Source organism: Anabrus simplex, chromosome 5 (genome assembly GCF_040414725.1).
Source record: "Anabrus simplex isolate iqAnaSimp1 chromosome 5, ASM4041472v1, whole genome shotgun sequence".
In the NCBI taxonomy this organism is placed as follows: domain Eukaryota; kingdom Metazoa; phylum Arthropoda; class Insecta; order Orthoptera; family Tettigoniidae; genus Anabrus; species Anabrus simplex.
In genome coordinates, this window is record NC_090269.1 from 278984172 (window position 1) to 279006142 (window position 21971).

General features: G+C 39.1%; 1 protein-coding gene across 3 annotated transcripts in view; it reads left to right on the plus strand.

The window, feature by feature from the left end:
* The window catches only part of beta-PheRS (phenylalanine--tRNA ligase beta subunit), a 156364-nt gene that overhangs the window by 76819 nt on the left and 57574 nt on the right, over positions 1 to 21971 (plus strand). For all 3 annotated transcript variants that reach the window (XM_067147399.2, XM_067147401.2, XM_067147400.2), the window contains 2 exons: positions 2159 to 2334; positions 7071 to 7278. In XM_067147399.2, the coding sequence (XP_067003500.2) occupies positions 2159 to 2334; positions 7071 to 7278 (384 nt within the window). The remainder of the gene's footprint in view (positions 1 to 2158; positions 2335 to 7070; positions 7279 to 21971) is intronic.

The window sequence follows — 21971 nt, forward strand, 5'->3', positions numbered from 1 at the left end:
ACTTAAAAAGTAGGGCATTTGGAGAAAAATTGGGACACAGGCACGTTACCAATAAAAGGGACTGTCCCGGGAAAAATAGTATGAATCGGAAACTGTCTTGACTCTTAGTTTAATGTACACAGGGGGATATCCAAATACTTTTGATCAGATAGTGTAACAGCAGTTGACGGTTGGGTACTAACCACGACCCGTTGTTAAACCTCAAATTGCATAGTGATATTTCCTGTGCATAAACTGCATCATGGGGCCATTAATGGTACTGTGTATATTCATATTAATAACTCTGTTGTTTCAGTTACCACACTGTTACAAAAAGAAACTAAACTGAATAGAACCTTGCCAGCCTGGCAACAGTCAAATGACACAAAGATGGGAAGGTACAGGGAATACCAATAATTGAGAACGAAACTGTTTCCTGTTACAAGAGCAAGTTTGTTAAGCGATATCATAAATGACCCCCTAATTCAGTTTGAGGGTTAGTGAAAAGTCAAGCTATGTACCCCTAGGTTTGAATTATTATTTCATCAATTATGAACTTATACAAATCAATATTTTAGAGAAAATGTGTGTTAGATATTCATTTTGGAGACAATTGTATTACATGTGACAATGTAACATTGTCTAATCACTTCCGCCGCATTAGTCATTTTCTGTTGCTTTCTTCTCGATGTTTGACATCCGCACACTGCCACAGCTACGGGACTACTGTCAGCCGATTTCCTGGGTCAAACCTGGATGATGTCTTTGACTCTATAACTCTTCATGGATGTTCTCAGCGTTTCTACTGCCGTGTGTCATGATTCCCCCTGTACCTCCCCTTTCATGCTGGCCTATATAAGCAGTACTCTTTGCCTACTACTTCGAGGCGTTCTTTGGCTGTTGGAGAGAGGGGAACATTTTTGTGCTATGCTGGTGTAAATTTTCACCTCAATATGGGACCTTATTATTCGACCATGAGGTATTGTAAACTTCGCATGACTATGTTTTTTAGTAGTTGCACTCGATCATTATCGATAAGAGAGAGGTGGATGTCTAATTCCTTTAACTTATACGCTGTTGGAATTTAGGTGAAAATGAACATAATTTTGTCAATAAAATCGAAAACCTTTTGTACTTTTGTGCTTTAAATATTTTCCTACCTTGAAGATCTCTTATACTCAACTTCTGGACTACTACATTCATTCTGTTGGAGCTAAATGCGTCTCTGCTGTATCGACTTTGTTCTAGAACTTGTCATTCGCCATAACGCACTATTCTCTATTCAGGTCAAGTCTTACGGTATCCCTGAACTTTGTAATTTAAAATGTTGTTCTTTGGTTCACTCTCCTATTCAATTGTTTTCCTTATTTCCCTAATGTTTCTTATTACTCGTACAGTTGGTTGGGAAACATATGTGTTGTTTCATGTACGTGTTTGTTTATTCTGTTCAGATAAAATCCAAGTCATATTTATGTAACTGATATCTGTAAAATCTATTGTGGAATGTGTTCTAATCTTCCAATATTTTCTTGCTGTGGTATTCCTAACTTGTTGTGTCTTGTGTTTGAATACATCTATTTTGTTCATCCGAAGTCGGCAATTCTTGTTCATCCCCTAGTGCCCTTGTGTTTTCCTAACTACTCGTACTTACTGCTATTTTATATCTTACCCCTCCCCCCCCCCATACCATCCACGGTTATCCTCTCGTTTCCCAGCACATTGTGAACATGCTGCTTCCACGATCCTTTTTTATCTTTCATAAATAATAATAATAATAATAATAATAATAATAATAATAATAATAATAAACAACCCTACTCGCCACAAGAACTTAACATTTGTATGATAAATACATTACACTAATGTGTTCTTGCTATAAGAAAATAGAAATGAATTTAAATTATAATAAGGAATTACCGGAAGCAGTATAATAATCATTATACTGAAGTAAATAAATGTAACTTACTTTGTGGCAATCTGCTTTGTTCTTCATTGTTGAGATGGACCAACTTTCACCTCAGCTTCCCTTTTTAAATGTTACAGCAAGAATACCCAACAGTTTTTACTTCCCAGTCTCACTCTGTGAACTCAGTTATTCTGCTCCTCTGTGTTTCTGTTAGGTCTTTCACTTAGTAAAAGTAAGCTGCCATTCTACTGACAAACATGTTTTTCTTCCCAGGCCAAGATTGTATTGGATACATTAGTATGTATGTTCAGCCAGTATTGTTCCCAGAAATGTACTGTGGAGTATGTTGAAGTTGTTAATGTAGATGGTTCCTCTGTTAACTATCCCGAACTTCAGTATAGGAGTGAAAATGTTAATATTGAGAAGATTAACAGCTATATTGGTATAAAGTAAGTATAACTAAATATTTTTCTCATGATCATCTTATTTCATTAGCAAATGCATGATTTTTGAGTGGAATCTGTTTGTTTATTCTTTCAAGCTACAGATGCCAGAAGAGTATAGGATTTTAGCATAAGAGAAAACATAATAATGTACATCAAAAGTAGAAATTTAGGGAGGAGGACGAGAACTTACACAAGGAGGTTGTGACCTTGATCACATCAAGAAATGATTTGGAACTTAACTTTATACCTGTAAGTGTAATGTCATATTTGCCAACACCACCATAAATACTTTGCAGTATCAGGCGTAAGTCTCAGATGACAGTTGTGGCAGATTTGGTCCTCGTCTTTACACCAGGAAGTTAAGGGTATTTATTATTCAAGAGTGGTTGCCATGAAATCTTGGAACGACAAGTGAGGTACTACAGTGTATTTCTTCTTTTTTCAAAGGTGTATCACATCACTGTTTCTCAGTCACCACCAAATAGCCTGTAAAATGGTAATGACACCCAAGTCAGTAATGATGATGATAATAGTAATTTTATGACCTCAGCTACCAAGTTTCAGACCTTCTGAAGTGGTGCCTTTAAGGCGGCCTGCCTATCAGTTTCCACATTTCAATTGTTCTAGCAACAAAAGTGGAACCTGCTGGATGGATACTATGGCTGAGTTGACTTTTGTTGGGTGACACAACTGCACCAGCAGAGATCTTTAATGAGCCAGCAACAGTGACATGAAGTACCAAGTTTTCTTTTTACTGCCCTTCAAAAATTGACTAACGTAAAATGTAGTAAATCCGATCAAAAATGAGGAATTTAAAAAATATATATATTCCATTCACTGCAGTTAGATCGTAATGTAAATTTGAAATTTTGACTTAAACTTTGATGATGTTAGATCCACAAATTAATTTATATTTTGTTCATATTTTCACCTGTAATTTAAACAGCCCAAATTTTGAAAGGTTGTGCTGGGATATTTATTTTCCAGTTTATCCCAGAATTTTCTTATAAACTCGCATGATTGAATTCACCCTGCAAAACTGCATGCAGTATTGTAATTAGATAATGGATAGTGTCAAAACGGTGCCAGCTATGGACATGAAAATAAAGGGTGGTATTTAAGGTGTTCATATGAGAGTAAAATTTCTGCAAGTGAGGTGAGATACTTCTTAGCAACAGAAGTTATCTGTCTGATGCCTTTACTTCATGAGTGCAGCACACAGAAGAAACGTGCTGACAATGACAGTTGCTGGTGCTGTGCGCTATAATTTACCATTATTGTAGACCCGTTTGTTTAGAACTCAAAACAGTTATAAGCTATAGAACTGTTATGGTACCACGCTGTCATTTCCTATTGTTGAGAAATAGATCATATTCAGACCACCTGATTGGAATCACCCCATTTTTCGGTATCTGAGACTTGAGGTCATGAGTTGGCCATTCTACCACTGATCCACTGAGGCAGGTTATCATAATCAGTGGTGAATATCTATTGAAGACAGATCTGTGTGTGCCCAACCCTTGGCCCGTTTCTTTACGGGGTTGGATATGAAGTGAGATGAATCTTCGTAGTTCATTTTTATGACCGGATGCCCTTCCTGACACCAACCTCATCAGAGAATTTAAGAGATGGAATGTATGACGTGATTTATGATATTTGGAAACCTGGTGCTGGCAGTTAGCGTAGTCCTGTCGAATAACAGCAAGAGATATTGATTTTTATTCCAATAGGGAACCTGAAATATTTGTCCTGAATAAATTCAGAATTCCAATATAAATGGTCCATTATGGGAAATTATAAATTTTCCAGCTAACTCATTATTGGTTTCCAGCGTTTCCCGGTGCGCCAATTTGTTAGTTGTTCAGCATAATATATGACGTTAAACCACGTCCATAGACCACTACCAAAAGCCAACGGCCTCCTTGGAGGACAGATAAGCGGGTAGAGGTCCAGGGTACCCTCTTGTCCTCAGGATGGAAAACTACCCCTAAAGGCAGAAGAACCACTAGATGGCCAACGGCATAGGATGCAGAAGGCAAGGGAAAACCACTGCATTAAAGATCCATAGGATATCCCAAGAATAAGCATTCATGATGATATCTTCCGAAGTTAAATTAGTATCCGGAGGTAAAATAATCTCCAACTCAGATCTTTGGAGGGGACAACATAAGAAGATGCAAAGAAATAATCAAGTTTTTAGAATAGGAACATGGAATGTTTGATCACTTAAAAGGACTGGAAAACTGGAAAATGTGAAGAAGAAAATGGATAGGCTTGAGATTGATGTACTGATGATGATGCCTGTTGTTTAAAAGGGACCTACCATCTAAGGTCATCGGCTCCAATTGATGTGCTAGGGCTAAGTGAAGTGAGATGGCCAAGGAGTGGAGATTTCTGGAGTGGTGACTACAGAATTATTTATTCAGAGGATGTAAAAGGAACGGGAGGTGTTGCTTTCATATTAAAACTAGCATATCAAGTCCAAAGCCTATGGAGAGTTAGTGAAAGAATTATCATGATCACACTAAAGACAGAGCTTAAGGATACTATATTAATCCAGACTTACATGCCCACATCTGTGGACACTCTGATGATGAAGCAGAACATATATATTAACAGCCAGAGAAAGTATTAATGAAAGTTAAAGATGATGATAACCTGATCATCATGGGGCACTAGAATGCTGTAATAGGTGAGGGTAGAGTCAGCAACTGAGTGGGAAAGTATGGCCTTGGAAACAGGAATGAAAGAGGTGACAGGCTAATTGAATTCTGCAAAAGTCATATGTTGGTAATTGCAAATAGATTCTTTGAACAACCAAAAAGAAGAAGATACCGTATGCCTGGACCATGCCAGGTAATGGTGACAGATACCAGATAGATTATATAATGATACAAGACCGCTGTCATATAAGAGCTATCCAGGTGCAGGTGTGCACACGGACCACAATCTGATGTTAATGAAGAGCCAACTGCGTTTTAAAAGAAAGGTTATAAAACAACCATGGAAAAGATGGAGCATCAGTAGGGGAAAAAGTAATGAGCAAGCTTTAAATTTGTTAAGAGAAAAAAACTGATGAAAATATTGACCTCTAGAAAATGTCAGAAAGTAATGTACAGGAGAAATGGGACAATACAAAAAAGGAAATAACTCAAATGGCTGGAAAAGCCTGGAAAAGACAGTGTACAAACCTCGGATCATTGGAGATATACTGGAGTTAATGGAAAAGTGTAAGGAAGTACAAAGCGAGAGGAAACCAGTAAGAATATGCAAGAGGAAACAAAGTTCAAGATAAACAGAGAAGTAAGGAGAAAATGGTACCAAAAGAACTGCAAAGACATAGACCATACTGCAGTGTTGGGTCAGTTGACTTCCAGCGTCTTGTAGATGTTTCTGGTGATGATAATGATGGCAAATCCAGATGCTAGAACAAAGACATCTGCTGTTCTGTTGCAATGACTTACTTTGAAATCCATTATTTGTGACTAAACATAGGTTGCAATGCCACATTTATCGTTATTGATCATCCCAGTAATCATCACCATCATGTCTCTGCAACCCTGTCTGAAGATCCTCTGCCATTCTCTTCATATCCACATTTGAATTACACCCTATTTCAGCAACAGTGTGCTTATGTGAGTTCCTTGGTCTTTCCTGCCTTCTGTTTCCTGGAACTTTACCTTCAATAATTAACTGGAGAAGAGTGTTGTACTTGGTTATGTGACCAATAAACTTTGTTTCCTCTTGCTGATCGCATTTAGTAAACATCTCCGTTCCTTCATATTTTTAAAAACGAGGTCATTTGACTTTCTGTCCCAACTTGTTCTGGTCATTCTTCTCCAGAGCCACATTTCCAAGGCCTCCTGTTTTGCTTCTTCTAGTTTCCTAGAGTCCACTAGAGTCCAGGTTTTATATCTTTTTGTCGGCATACTCCAAACAAAAGTCTTTAGGTATTACTTTCTTGTTTCTAAACTGATGTGTTCATTTAATAACAAATTCTTATTATTTTGTAAGCCTTGTTTTGCCAGCACCATCCTTTTCTTGATTTCTGATGGGCATTTATTATCAGAGGTAATTACATTTCCCAAGTAGCAGAATTCAATGACTTGTTCAGTGCCTGTACTTTTTAAAGTTCTATTAACTGAGCAATATTATAGCCAACTATATATTTCGTCTTCTACACATATCCACTTCATCTCAAGTGTAGGTCTCTTCTATAGCTATTACATCTACATCATTCTCTAGCATCAGGCATGAGAGGTACTCGCTCTTTGATTTTGAAATAGATTTGATTTTCAAATATCCGTAAGTTATTATATGAATCGAAAGGTATACTGTGTTGATTGGTCCTGAAAAGGAGTACTTATAGACACATTTTCTTGCATATATACTTGTTACTGTGTTGCAGCGCCTTTATGGAAGAAGTAGCTGGTATAATACCGTTGCCTAGAGAATGCTCGAATGCAATTCATCACAATCTTCAGGAAGGCATCTCCTGTGTTCCCCAATAACAGTGATGCAACCTGATTAGTGAGATTGACATTTAAGTCAGAAGACCGCATTTCAACTTCTGAGGTTGTGCAATACCATTATCATCGTCCATATACATCACACAGCCCCACCATCCTACCTGATCAAATATAATCTGGTGATAAATCAGTCTTATTTATCTCCTTTTTTAAGTGTTTGTAAATATCAAAGTATTTTATTTGTTCTTGGTTTTATCTCATTTTGTGTAGGGAATCACCTGAAAATTTGGCTGCTCTCTTAACAAGGATGTGCTTGAAATCAGAAGTTACATCAAGTGGCAAGGAGTTAAAAGTACAAATCCCACCAACAAGACATGATGTTATCCATGCTTGTGATATATATGAGGATGTTGCAATATCGTTTGGGTACAACAACATCCCTAAACTGATCCCTTCAACATCCACAATTGCTGCACAGGTAAATAAAGAACAACATTGTTATGTATAGAACAGAATGTTTGAAAGTAATTGTATCTCAGTTCACTTCAGTTTAATAATGAGCAACTGATGAGCAATTGAGTCTTACATAAATAATAATTATAATATTATTATTATTATTATTATTATTATTATTTGCTTTATGTCCTACTAACTACTTTTACAGTTTTCAGAGACGCCAAAGTGCCGGAGGGAGCTGTTAGCTCGAGGGAGGGACTGCCCTTTAGAATTTTGACTTTACAGTTCATGATACAAAAAAATCTTAATATTCTTTATATAATATACATTGATCACAACAATGTTGGCAGTACACTGGATAAAATTAACAATTAATTTAACTGTGGCAATAATAATGAATACATTTCTATATATTTTTGTAAAAAAAAAAAAAAACAACTAAAAGCAGACTTAGTGACAAATTTTTAATACTGTACTCCTTAACTAAATTGACAGCCAGTTAATCTACCAACACGAGGCTGACGTATTTGAGCACCTTCAAATACCACCGGACTGAGCCAGGGTCAAACCTGCCAAGTTGGGGTCAGAAGGCCAGCGCCTCAACCATCTGAGCCATTCAGCCCGACCATGCATAGATAGACATGAGAAACAAGAAAAGGAACACAAAATAGGATAAACATAATGACAGGTCAGTGTGGGGAGCAATAGAAGGAGAAGACAAGGACAGTCTCCACATCTTCATATACTGTTGTCATCTACAAATAGATAGGCTCTCTCTCATCAGTCTCAGTTCTTCTATATCAGCTCATGGCTAGCTTGTTCCTGCTTTCCAGCTTCATCAGGAGGTTGGGTGTCAACACTCGTTGAGGAACTATCTTGACAGTACTTGCATACTTACTGTATGTCTGGCATCCATTAACTCTCCTTTCATGTCTTGTTGTATATCTGATTTCCCAGCCACACCTCTGTTATCATCTGATCTGTGATGAAAACTTTTCTGGTTTCCTATTTTCACAACAGGCAAATGCTGGGGCTGTACCTTAATTAAGGCCACGGCCGCTTCCTTCCCACTTCTAGCCCTTTCCTGTCCCATCGTCGCCATAAGACCTATCTGTGTCGGTGCGGCGTAAAGCAACTGGCAAAAAGGAAACTCTTCAAGATGCAGGCATCTCCTCCAGCAAAATGGCAATGAGTGTGTGACGAGCTGTTAGTTTATCATAGTTATACATAGTTATAGAAAAAGGTGGTTAGACCAGATTAGAGATTAGAGATGAGAGGAGAAATATGGGATACTCCAAAGAGAGAAGAAGCATAGCAAGACCGTAACAAATTGAGGCACATCATTCTAAAACATCCTACCCAGCTTGCTGGAAGGAATTCATGATGATGATGATGATGATGATGATGATGATGATGATGATACAATATGGCCTGTCTCACCTTCCACTGAAGTATGTAATTCGAAACTCTTGGATCTTCTGTCACTTCCCAGAACTTGACCATAGCAGACCAGTGGAGAGGAATTAATATACACAACTGAACAAAGTCTAACCTTCTATACCTCGCTTGCCATACACAACTGCGAGCAGACCAATGTACTACTACTGCAACCTGCATGATATTATGTTTTCTGAAGTAACAAAGCAGTTAAAGATCATGTAAACTTTCTTCAAATTATGACAGTTACTTCTGGGGCCATTGGAGTCACTCGGGGTCATTTCTGATTTTAATCAAAGATTTAAGGCTGGATACCCTTCCTGATGCTACAGTATATGCTTTTTTAGGTGAAAATTTCAGGCTGGGATTTGAACCTCACTCTTTCTGCATTTTATACTCTTAACCTAATTTTTGCACGAATGAAACATTCTTACAATTGAAAACTAGGTTGGTTATTACCGTATTTATTCGTGTATTAGACCTCCCTCCCTGGCTTTTTGAGACACAGGAAATGAAAAAAAAAAAAAAAAAACGAACATAGCTTATCTTCAATTTATATTTCCCAGAAGCAGCATTTACTCGAATGTACAAACTCATCAATGTTTGTATTCTCCTTCCACAGTAAATTTTATTCAAATTAGAAAATTGCCAGCCCTGCAGTCTAGGGGTAGTGAACCTGACCCTTACCTGGAGGCCCTAGGTTTGATTCCTGGCTATGTCACAGATTTATGCCTGCATCTGAGGGCTGGTTCAAGGTCCACTCAGTCTACTTGACGTAATTCGTCAGGGAAGAACAACAATTCCGCTTCGAAGCAGGTACAAGCTTTACTGCAGCTCCGATGACATCACACAAATTTGTGAATAGTTTCGTCCGTACAACCCCCACAATGAAAACATGCGCCAAAGTCATGCAGTACATCTGTGTTTCGTAGTTAAGTAGCATAGTTCTACTGCAGCTCTGATGACGTCGCGCAAATAGGTGAATAGTTTTCTGCCTGACCCATGCATTGCAAGCACGCATCAGTCATGCTATATGTCTGTGATTTGTAGTTAATGTCCACCAGCCAGTGTAATGGTTAGCACAGTTAGCTGTCTTCTCGGGGCCTGAATTCGATTCCCGGTACCATACTGCCAGAGATCTAAGAATGGCAGGAGGGTTGATATGCAGTAAAAATGAAACGTGCAGCTCCCCTCCATTGGGGGCATGCCTAAAAAGAGCTGCACCATCTCAGGATGAGGAAATGAGTTTACTTTAGTTAAGAAATATTCACAGTGGTTGCTATTAATGTAGCAGACGAGATCATTAACAAAGTGATCCTTTAATATCTCATAATTCGGGCCAATATAAAGATTGTTCTACTCGCAACCGTACCTAACAAATAATAATAATAATGTTATTGATTTTATGTCCTCAGTAACTATTTGTACGATTTTCAAAGACGCCAAACAAAACATATATGCGTTAATTAAAAAATGGAGACAATGAATGTCCAAAATTAAACATTACGATGATAAAATGCATTACCGCCACACCTGTAGATATCCATAAATGCAGCAAGCTTCCCTGTTATTTATTTTTATTCTTTCCGTCGTGGGACTTGTGGCACTATCCGGTACTTGATAGCATACCTAACATAAATAATGCGGTCTCTCTTATCTCAATTACAACTGTTTAGGTAAATGCTGATGTAATAAATGTAGAGGACAAGCATGAAATATACTTAAAAATAAAGGTCTGGCTTTCAACAGCCGCAATTATCCAAAGAATGCTTCCAGTCACAATGTATTACATTCGGAAGTACAATTCATAACATCAGCCTACGCTAGCTATCAGCTGGTGGGTTGGCACGCTTTCTACAGCACAGATTTATTCAGAAGGGGTGACTTCTGGTACACATACAGTACACCAACTGGGAATAACAGAGACCATCTCCAGAAACCATTTGTGAATAGATTGTTACTGTTTGGACTCTACAGTCGGGAACGAAACTATTTTTAAGTTTCAAAAAGACGATATCTTGAATGCTCTCGTTGGCAGTAAAGATGATGTCATTTGGAATGATGACATGCCAGTAGCAGGAAAGTTGACAGCTCAAGATGACGAAAATTCAAATGAAAGCAGTGATCAGGTTTAATGTCTGGTAGGAATACTGCTCAGCAGCCAGAGACAAATGACTGTCCATTAAGTTCTTTTGTATTAGTACTGCGTAATACGATAAATACGATATTCTTATCCCTTTTCTCTATGGGGTCAAGTATGAAGCGAAACAAATCTTCGTAACGAGTTTTTACACCGGATGCCCTACCTGACGTCAACATTATCAGGGGAGTTAATGAGATGAAATTAATGACGTGATATAAGAGTAACTAAAATTGACTATATTTATTGTATATTGAACCCTTGGGCCACTATGGAGGATACCTACCTTCCTTACCTATCAGCAATATCATGAGATTTGTCTCTTGGGTCGTTTCGGGTTCTTCGTCACTTGCTGAGGTAAAAGGTAGGGTTCAGTAATCCTAATCTATCTGCTCAAATGAAAGGTCTATTAAAAAATTATTCGTATTTATTTACAAAATTATGGCAGAAAATATTAAAATCAATATATTTTTGCATTCAATCTTGTCTCAACTCTGGTGCACGATTTTACCATCCATAATGTGGCATAGCCTCAACATTATTTTTCATTTCCTCTGGTACACGATATTTCCAAAATATCCTCATCGTTATCGTGACCCAAGTTTCCTCATCGTTATCATGACTCAGGCCCCACTATTAGTGACAACTTACTGGTGCACAATGTGTAAAAATCTCTTCATCAAGTGACTTAGGTCTTAGGCCCTCTCTGTTAAGTGACTTAAGCCCCACTGTTGGTGCAACATTTTACTGATCGACCAACGTGTAACATGTCCTACAATTGGTCATCATTTTACTGATGACAACCAACATGACTTGTAGTTCTTCCCTTGATGTACTTAGGCCCTCTCTTAAGTGACTTAGGCCCCACGTTGGGCACCAACTTACTGAACCCTTGGGCCACTATGAAAGATACCTACCTTCCTTACCTATCAGCAATTTTCATGAGATCTGTCTCTTGGGTCGTTTCGGGTTCTTCGTCACTTGCTGAGGTAAAAGGTAGGGTTCCGTAATCCTAATCTATCTACTCAAGGTCTATTTAAAAAATATTCGTATTTATTTACGAAATCAAAATATTAAAATCAATATATTTTTGGATTCAATCTTGTCCACTTGACACCACAATAATTTAACACAGAGGAGCAGAATACTGGTTTGAGCCTTTGACTTAACTGCCTGATGGGCATCCTTACTAGAAACCATTGTCTCAAATATTAAGTAAAGAAAGGAAAGTCTGGAAATCCTTAAATTCGGCTTCCATGTGAGACTGCATGTACCATCATAACGATTCTTGATGGTCCGGCCCTCATAACACGAACTCTGGACCCTGGGTATAATTAAGGCAGTCCAATCGGTGTGTGCCACACAGTGGTTGTACGGCATGGACCCTTAATTGAATCGATGTGACCTGCGACTATGTCATGGACCGACCTTTAAATTTCTAAGTTACTTTAAAGTCATTGTGGATGATGACCGCAAGGAAAATGATGCTACAGTGGCATATGGTCTTAATCTAAGTCACTGAGGTTGATGACCCCATGAACGTCCAAGTTTCTAAGCTGAAGGCTAAACACAATTAAGTTACATCAGTTGATGACCAAAGTTTCTACTTTACTAATCCCAGCACATTTAATGCTCAATCAATTCAAATAATACAACAACAACAACGCTCACAATACTTTGTGGCAGTAAAATCCATTACCTTCGGGTATGTCCCCTGAAGCGTTACGTTAATATATGAACTTTCCCAGAAAAATAAACTAAGATTTCCAGAATGCATCTTCAAGTTATTCACTTGGTTTAAAGTTATTTCACAAATACGGTTTCCACTGAATTTAATAATTTAATAAATTTAAATGATTTAATGAATCTTAATGAACAACAAATTCTATCTCTGCGGACGAATGGTTTCTTTCACAAGTCCCTACTCAAATTCTGGCTTAATTAATTTCAGTTTCTTTGATCCTGTTTATCGTCTTTCATTGTCGTGCAGCTGGAAGAAATTACATAATTTATTTCCAGTATTATATCTCGTTTCATGTCATCACACTGTAAGTTTAATCTAATTCTAACAATTATTAATACTTGGATACCCTAATAATTAAGTACACAACAAAAATCTGCATGAGTAACTCGCTGTACAATGTAAGCCAATTACAATGTCATATCTCATCATGACATTTCTATGAAGCTTTGTGCACCCCTCAAAAATAAATCAGTCATCACTACCATCACTGTATATTTTGGACAGCCCTGAAATTGGCTAACTTCGCTCATTATAGTCTAACTTTGTGGTTTCAAATATACATTATGATCTCAAACAAATTCACAGTATCTAATAACTTTCACGCTATTCCCGGATGAAAATTCGACTAGTTCACGCACATAATGATCTCCGTTCCAAAGAATGCAATCTCATTTTTAACACGTAGCAAGCAGCGCAATTTCTGTTATCTTCGAACTGCCACCCTCAATCAGTTGGTGGCATTGGAAACAAGCGACCCTCGCTCTCAGCTTTGATATAGCACATCTGTCCCGTGTCATGCGTAACTGGTCTACAAGAATGAAATCTTCAACTGCGCAAATAGAATCAAAATACTATATTCCTGACCAAACAGATATGCACATAGATGTACTTTTAAATGTCCTTCAATAATTGTACAGGTCGCAAATTAACACTTGCGTGGATTCTCTCACACTTTTCCCATCCCAAACATTTTACAAATATCTTCCTCGGGCTCACATAAATCCCGGCATCATTACAGGCTTCCACTCACCTGATTCGCAAATCCTATCTCAACTCATACAGCAAATCTAACTTCTTGCCTCAAACTCGACGACTCTCACTAACAAAAAGAAATGGAATAAAAATCCTTAGAATCCACGACGCATAATTATGGACAAATACCTTAATAATGAACAACTTCGCTTAAAATGATCTTGTATTTTTTTTAATGGGATTTTCACAAAAATGACTGACAAACTTTACTGTTCTTTATTTGTCAATCAGACACAGTTTAAACGGACATAGAATAGCATTACACTTTGTGATAGATATTCACCGATCTGCATTACTCAACACAACAGTGCGTTTATACCCGATTGAAAATGAATTACCACGGATATCTTGCACCAATTCCATCAAAATTCAAACAGAAAATTTTTACGTCAAATAAAACATCTTGACATCACAAAAATATAGGCAATAAATTCACGGAAATTACGATCTACTTTGGAAGTGATATCACTTCGTAACCCTCACTAATAACTTTTTACAACATGTTATACGGCGCTCGTAATACTTCTACCGTCTTACTAATAAACGGTGTATACCTTTTATACAAGGTTTATACACCGTTCATGTGCAATTCATTACTAATAATCCTCCTGTGTATACATCTGTTATAGTTATTCACTGAATTGCTTATACTGACCAGGACCCTTGTATAAGCGTTGTATAGCAGCGAGTAGCGGAAAAAGAAACGAGTGAACAGTTTATTTTTGTGGTATTTATTGTCTACCGTAATATAATCTTGGTGAAATATTCGACTTATCCATTTAACGTTGAACACACATTGAAAGAATGGACGATAACGTTGATAATCTTCACGATATTTTAAACATAGAAGACATACACCATTCAGAGGTTATGGAGGCTAGACATCTTCGTAAAGTAAAACACTTTAAAGAGACGGAATGACAATGAAAAACTATAAAAGAAATTATGGTTGGGCGTATTTTTGTGTAAAAATGTGTTACAGCTTAATAAAGTTTTGATATTGCGAGTTTATTATACACTATCTGACCCTACAAAGATATTTTGCAAATTTGAGTACCTACTGTATAAAAGGGGACATATTCCTCGAGATAAAAAATGGCATAACTTGTAAACCATATGTAATATGATTTCCATACTTTGTAGTTGAATACACAGAAATATGATGTATGAATGCCTAATAGAAACTTTTTCAATCAAACCTTTCTTTTAAGCTACAAAACAGTTTTTCCTTTCTCCTGAAAAGTAAGGATTTTGGAATGTGTACCCTTTTCAACTCACCGATTCAATTACAATTGCTTACGTTTTCCGTACTACCCCAGTTACGAGCTTTTGATATTTTCTGAAGCTTTTCCATTTCTTTTTTGGCGTCCATTACACAAGCAAGCTGAAGAAATGTTGATATGAATATAAGTCATTTTCCAGCTGTGAACCGAACCCTAACTCCTGCGCCCACACACCCGCACTCACTCATACACACACTCACTCATGCCTTACACACACTCTGCTACCGTAGACACGCACACGCACATACATACATACGCACACACGCACGCATACACACACCAACAGGTCCGTGAATACTTACCAACTTACCTCATGAGACGAGGCCGTGGACGGGCTGGAACAGACTAAAACAGTCTGGAGCTGGACTCGAACCAAATTAAACTAAAGGGAGGAGCGGGAGACGGAAAGAACCCAGAACCCTTCCCGATAAATGAAAGAACGGGGTCAAAATACATGGGGGTTTATTAACAAAAATAAAGCGAAAGAGATCAGACAAAAAAAAATAATAAAATCAAGCTTGAAATATTACTCACGGAGATATGCGTAGAAACTTATCGTGTAGGTTATTCATCCAATCATATCAAGAGGCAGATTGAAAACATATCAAACATGGCCACACAAGCTTCTTTCAATCACAAACTTGTAACATACGATTTACTTCCTCCACATAATTTCATACACGCGACGTATGACACATTCGTCCTCGCAATGAATTAATATCAGTGGACATACATCGAAAGAACTTACACGCACATCAAAATAAAACATACACGTTACATCTCACACATCTCCATGTATATGGACCAGCATTCCAGACAAGAGATCCAACACGCAGCAATCCCCCATTTGAAAAGCACAGCATCCCAGAAAGAAAAAAATCAAAGAATAAATATGGCTGCCATAGTTACGAGGCGAGTAAACAATGCTAACAATGAAGGAAGACTCATTCAAATGAAAGCAACAAACGTAAATATATAATTAGGCCAGCAAATAGCCTGAGGAATGAAAATAAGAAAATGTAAATAAAACTTAAAAAAGTAACACTGTAAGAAAAGGAGAATGCTGTTAATCAGGCAAGCATTCAGCACAACCACACGTACACACTCACCATAGAGACCCAAAAGAAATGTATACGGGTAGAATAATCAGTTTTGTCCAGACACATAACGAACACAGAGAGATCCGCATAGCAAGGCAAGTGCTTTCATGGACTCATTAGCTCAATACAAGACGCGTAAAATAACAAAGGATTGCCGCATCAAGGCAAGGCATATCCCCACATAATTCACAGTAGCTTCATCGTAACCATCACGCTTGCAACGTATTCATATCGCCTCACCACGGACGAACATGAATACCAGTTATAGCGTCAAACACAACGTCATGCATCAAGAGCTCGGCCATGAGAGAATCGACGAATAAAAATAAATGGCAATAGGTCTCGAACTTCAGACCACATACACGCCAAACAAACGCACCACTGACTAAAACCATCCTCCATCCTTACGGGTTTAAGTCACACAAAAAACAGAACACACAAGATCAGTGAAAACTAGCAATAAGACAAAATGCAGCATTAACGGTTAAATGTACATAACTAATACGCCCACGCAACCATAGCAAGCCAAAAAAAGGGTTACCTTAATAGTCGGGCGTTGCTCAGAGCATTAGGTAGTCACAAAATAGCGACCGAGATAAAGAGTCGGGCATTCAAGTAGATAAATATACTGCAGGAAAAGTAAACGGCACAGGTCAAAGATCTCGTATCTCAAAAAGTACATTGTTGTCTTGACCGCCATGTCGGCTACAACCGTCCTGCGAACTTGTTTCAAAGAAGGCGGACACAAGACTGACTGAAGAGACTTCGGCTGATGGCCGGAAGCGCACTCTGTCAAGGAGAAAACGAGTCATACGTCACGTCCAGGGATAAATCAACCGAAAGGTCGATAGCGGTCAATGAATGTATTACATACAGAGGAGTGCGCCACCAAGGGAAACTTGGTGCGGCACATCTTCCCCACACCCCCTCGAAAATGAGTCCTTACTTGGTGATCAGGCAAGAAGGGCTCATTTTACCACGGGTGAAACTTAACACTAAGTGTGTACACACTCTACAACTAAGCGTATCAATTTAACAATAACTTCAAGGCATTAAAAATGGACAACAGAATATGAAAACATCTATGCACACGTCATAATTACACCTTATTTTGAAGATATACAATATAATAAACGTCCTTTCGTTATCAAACACAGATTCATTAAGAACTAAACAGGCATCAGTGTCCTTTCACCGAGCGGTAATTGACTCCAGGGAGAGTTATGGCAAGTCAGGCAAACATATGTATCTGTCGATTAATAATCCAGTGAATTAAACAAGTTCAGACCACAGTACTTCAACACACGCCGACCTCTTCTCAGTCACTGAGGGTGGATTGCGAAGGAATTTGGTCGAGCTCTCAGTACGTTTCTTTTCCTTACAATACAAGTGTTTCTCACAGGGCAATCATTACCTGAAACACAAAACAATATAAGCATGCGTGCTTGCAACAAGTCAAAGTTAACTCCATATTATCAAGTCAAGTACATCTTAAGGGTGCTAAATAAATCAATGCTACGAACTTCTGGAGTAATACTTTTTTAACATGGAAACGTGCGCCTTCGATTGCACACGGCCGGAGAGATCCTCCACTTTTACCGTAATAGGTCCCAGAAACTCAGTGATCCTTCTGGGCTCAGACCACTTTCGACACAGCTTTTTACTAATGTGATCCATGGTAGAACTGACAGGGAACCTCTTTACCAGGACCAGATCTCCGACGCGGAAAGGCACAGGCATTCTTCCCTTGTTATACCTCTGGGCCACCCTGTCTCTGGCTTTAATCAGTTGCTCGGAGGCTATCTTCCATTTCTCCAGGACATCCAGACGTCGGGAGGGTTCGGAGAGATACTCCACATTCCATTCAAAGAGAGTGGATCGTTGGGGACCCTGCCCAAAAATAATTCGGCAGGAGTGAACCGGCTGGACTCGTGCATGGCAGTGTTGAAACCTAGGCTGAAAAAAGAGAGATAGCAATCCCAAAGGGATTGGGTGTTATAATGGAAGGCAGACAAACAGATTTTTAGATTTCGATGAAATCTTTCAACAAGGTTCGGTTGAGGGTGATGAGGGCTTAGACGGATATGTTTTATACCCCAGGAGAAGCATAAATTACGGAACTTAGCGCCGGTAAAGATCGAAGAATTGTCAGAGACAAGCGTCCTAGGTGGACCAAAAACTCCGAAGATGTGTTTAGTTAACAAATTCACCGTGACGTTAGAATTAATTTTACGAACTGGGAACAGCCAAATGAATTTAGAAAAACCATCGATAATAGATAAGATACCCACGTTGCCAGATTGAGATCGAGTTAGGGGTCCAAAGAAATCAATGAATAGTTTCTCACCAGGAGAATTGGCAACGTCGGCGGAATGAAAACCGATCTGAGTATTCTGAGCAGGCTTACATTTTTGGCAAACATCACAGGTTTTGACATACTCGAAGACTTCCTTTTTTAAATTCGGCCAGTAATAATTCCGGGAAATTTTGTGAAAGGTTTTTAACTGACCGAGATGAGCGCCTAAATGAGAATCGTGATAATAATTTAAGATCATGGGTCTCAGATTGTGGGGGACGAACATTTTTGAAGTACGGTTGTGAAGACTTTTGTAACACAAAAGGCCCCTTTTTATTTCAAAGGATTCCCAACCTTGTTCCTTCTTCGAAAGTCTATCGGCTAGACGGATACATTCATCGTCTTTCTTCTGGAATTCAGACAATTTGGTAAAACTGAAGGGGTAGTTTCGAAGGATGCAGACCGGGAGATGATTATCGGGGCTGCACCCGATCTCGTAATCAGTTGTCTCGCCACCTTCAAACATGCGCGACAAACAATCGGCAACAATGTTATCTTTACCTCTTAGATGAACAACAGTGAAATTATAAGACGACAGTCGGAGAATCCAACGAGCAGTCCTCCCTAACCTTTTGACATTGGCAGCCATCCAAGATAGTGCTTGGTTATCAGTATGAATCCAGAAATGTCGGTGTTCGAGGTACGAGTGAAATTTCTCGACACCAAGGACAACAGCCAGACATTCTTTCTCGTACGTGGAGTACCTGGTTTCAGAGTCGAGCAATTTCTTACTGAAATAAGCAATGGGGGCAAGATGATCGTTCTCCAGTCTTTGGTTCAATACAGCAGAGACAGCAATATCACTAGCGTCACACTGAAGGACAAATTCCCCGTTAAAGTCAGGGTTGTGCAATACGGGAGCTTGACAGAGGGCATCTTTAAGTTGGCAAAAAGCTTGCTCTTGAGCATCGCTCCAGAAGAAACGAACATTTTTCTTTTTCAGCGAGTTCAGGGGGGCAGAGATTTCAGAAATGTTGGGGATGAATCTAGAATAAAATCCAATCATGCCAAGAAATCTACGGACAGCTCGTAGGTTCTTTGGCCTGGGAAATTCACGAATGCATTTCACTCTCTCAGGATTAACAGATATGCCGGAGCCGGAAACGATATGTCCTAAAAACTTTATCCTTCTAGAACACAAAGATGCCTTCTCAGGATTGACAGTGAATCCGTGCCTCTTCAACCTAGTGAAAAATTCGCGAAGATGAGCGACATGTTCCTCAAATGTGTCAGAAAAGATCACGACGTCGTCTAAATACGAGAATAAACAAGAGAACTTTAAATCACCGAAGACGGAGTCAAGGATGCGACTCAGCGCTTGGCCGCCTACTGAAATACCCATGGGAACTTTATTAAATTGATATAAGCCAAAGGGGGTGGCAAAAGCCGTAAATTCTCGGCAACTAGGGTCGAGAGGAATCTGGAAATAGGCAGAATTGAAGTCGAAAACAGAGTAGAACTGGGCCTTCCCGAAGGATTGCAGGGCAGATTCGATGGTTGGGAGAGGGAAACTGTCGAATATAACATTGCGATTCAAAGATCGATAGTCAATCACAAGACGAGGTTGGCCATCCTTTTTGGGAATCAGAAAGGCGGGGCTACTAAAAGAAGACTTTGATGGGCTAATGACGCCTTTCTCCAGGAGTTCATTGATACACTTTCTCATAGCGGCGAGCTTGGGAGGGGAGCAACTGAAAGGTGGGTGTCTGACGGGAGTACGATCTTTCAGTTCGATGCAGTACGAAAATTCTTTGGCACACCCTAATTTGGCAGTAAGTACCTCAGGGAAATCTTTTAGAAGATCATTGAGCACGGAGACTTGGTCATTGGAAAGATCAGATGGATCGATAAAGGGAACGCCGTTCGATACAAGGCATAACGGATTATTACCAGAAGGAACCTCAAAATGGAAGTTTTCATTTGATCGAAAGCGAAAGGCAAATGAACAGCTGATAAAATCGATAGATAACCCGGTGGCTAACATGAAATCAGATCCAAGGATGAGGGGAACAGTCAAATTGGGAACAACGTTAAAATTCCAGTCCCAGGAAAAATTGTGAATTTTGAAATGGATACGAACACGTCCGGTGGGACACATACGATGGCCATTGGCAGACACGTAAGTTGCGGAACATTCACTATCTCGAAGATGTTTCAAAGCCATGGCTTCTACCACAGACTGATTTACGAAAGAACTCGAGGATCCGGTATCCAAAAGGGCATATAGCGAGCGCGAGCCGGAAATGATTTTGGCCCAAGGAGACGCAAAGGGAAGACCACAAACTTTGCGGTTTGAAGAGGTTTGGGGCACCAGCGGCGGGCCTACACGCTGGTGCGGGATCAATTTCCCTGGTTTCCATTGCATCGAGGACAGATATCACGAAACACGCCAACTAAGCCACACTGACAGCATTTTACTGGGAGCTTCGAGTTACACTGCATGAAGACGTGTCCATCTTTCCCACAATTCCAGCATTTAATGGACCTAGACGTCCTCGTAAGGGGTACGTTTTGATTTTGAAGACTGCCTGCCATCTTATTTAAAGAGTGAGGAGGTTTTGACCGGTAATCAGAATGATCAGTGCATGACGCAGAAGAGAGCGGTCGGGCAAAGGAGACCGATTTAGACACAGAGCGACAGGCGGTGTCAGGGAAAGAACAGGTATCGGGCGGAGGAGGGGGTTGATATAAGTGATTCAGTTGAAGAGTAGACTCGTATCCGCGCCCTAGATTGATTATATCATCCACACAATTTACCTCAGATCTCTTTATGAAGAGTTTATAGTTAGGAGCCAAATTACGGTAAAATGTATAAAATATTTCAGTCTCATGAATGTCAACATCAAGACGGTTAAACAAGTTAAGGATACCAGTCGCATATTCATCAATAGGTTCGTTAGGACCTTGGGTTCTCCGTAGGATCTCTTGTTTAAGAACAAAATTCATGTCTGATAGACCAAACCTAATTTTAAGTTCTTTTGAGAAATCGGAACAACATTTGACTTTAAATTTATTTAATCGGAACCATTTACTTGCACGCCCCTCTAACATACCGGGGATGACAGGGACAGATAGGTCTAGGGACATAGAAGTACACGCAGCGACGTCTTCGACTCTCTCTAAGAATTCGATCACGGAGAAAGCTTTTTCTTCGCCGGAAAATTTCAAATTCCATTTTCGAATAACATCAAACGCAGGATTAAATTGAGATGGCCCACTCGCAATAGGCTGAGGAATGCGATTTACAGTATGAACATCCATGCTAGAGATAAACTCATCAGGGCGATTCTTTACAGCAATACTCGCATTGTTGTGATCAGAGTTTGAATGAACGGGATTACCTTCCATAGACGTGCCTGAATTATTTTGCATATCAACACTGGGAGGATTTTCACACACATTGACTTCTATGTTCTCCATTGTTTACAGATAAGATAAATAATGCAAGAGCAACAGTCAACAATGACAAAATCACAACCAAAGTTATACACAAGATTTAACGAAAGTATGCTGTGAAATAGCATCAATTAATATATATATTATTCATGGCACAGTATAGACACAAAAAGGAGGACTTAATTTTAAAAGAATCCAGCTCTGCTCCACCGAGAATCAGCCCCTCG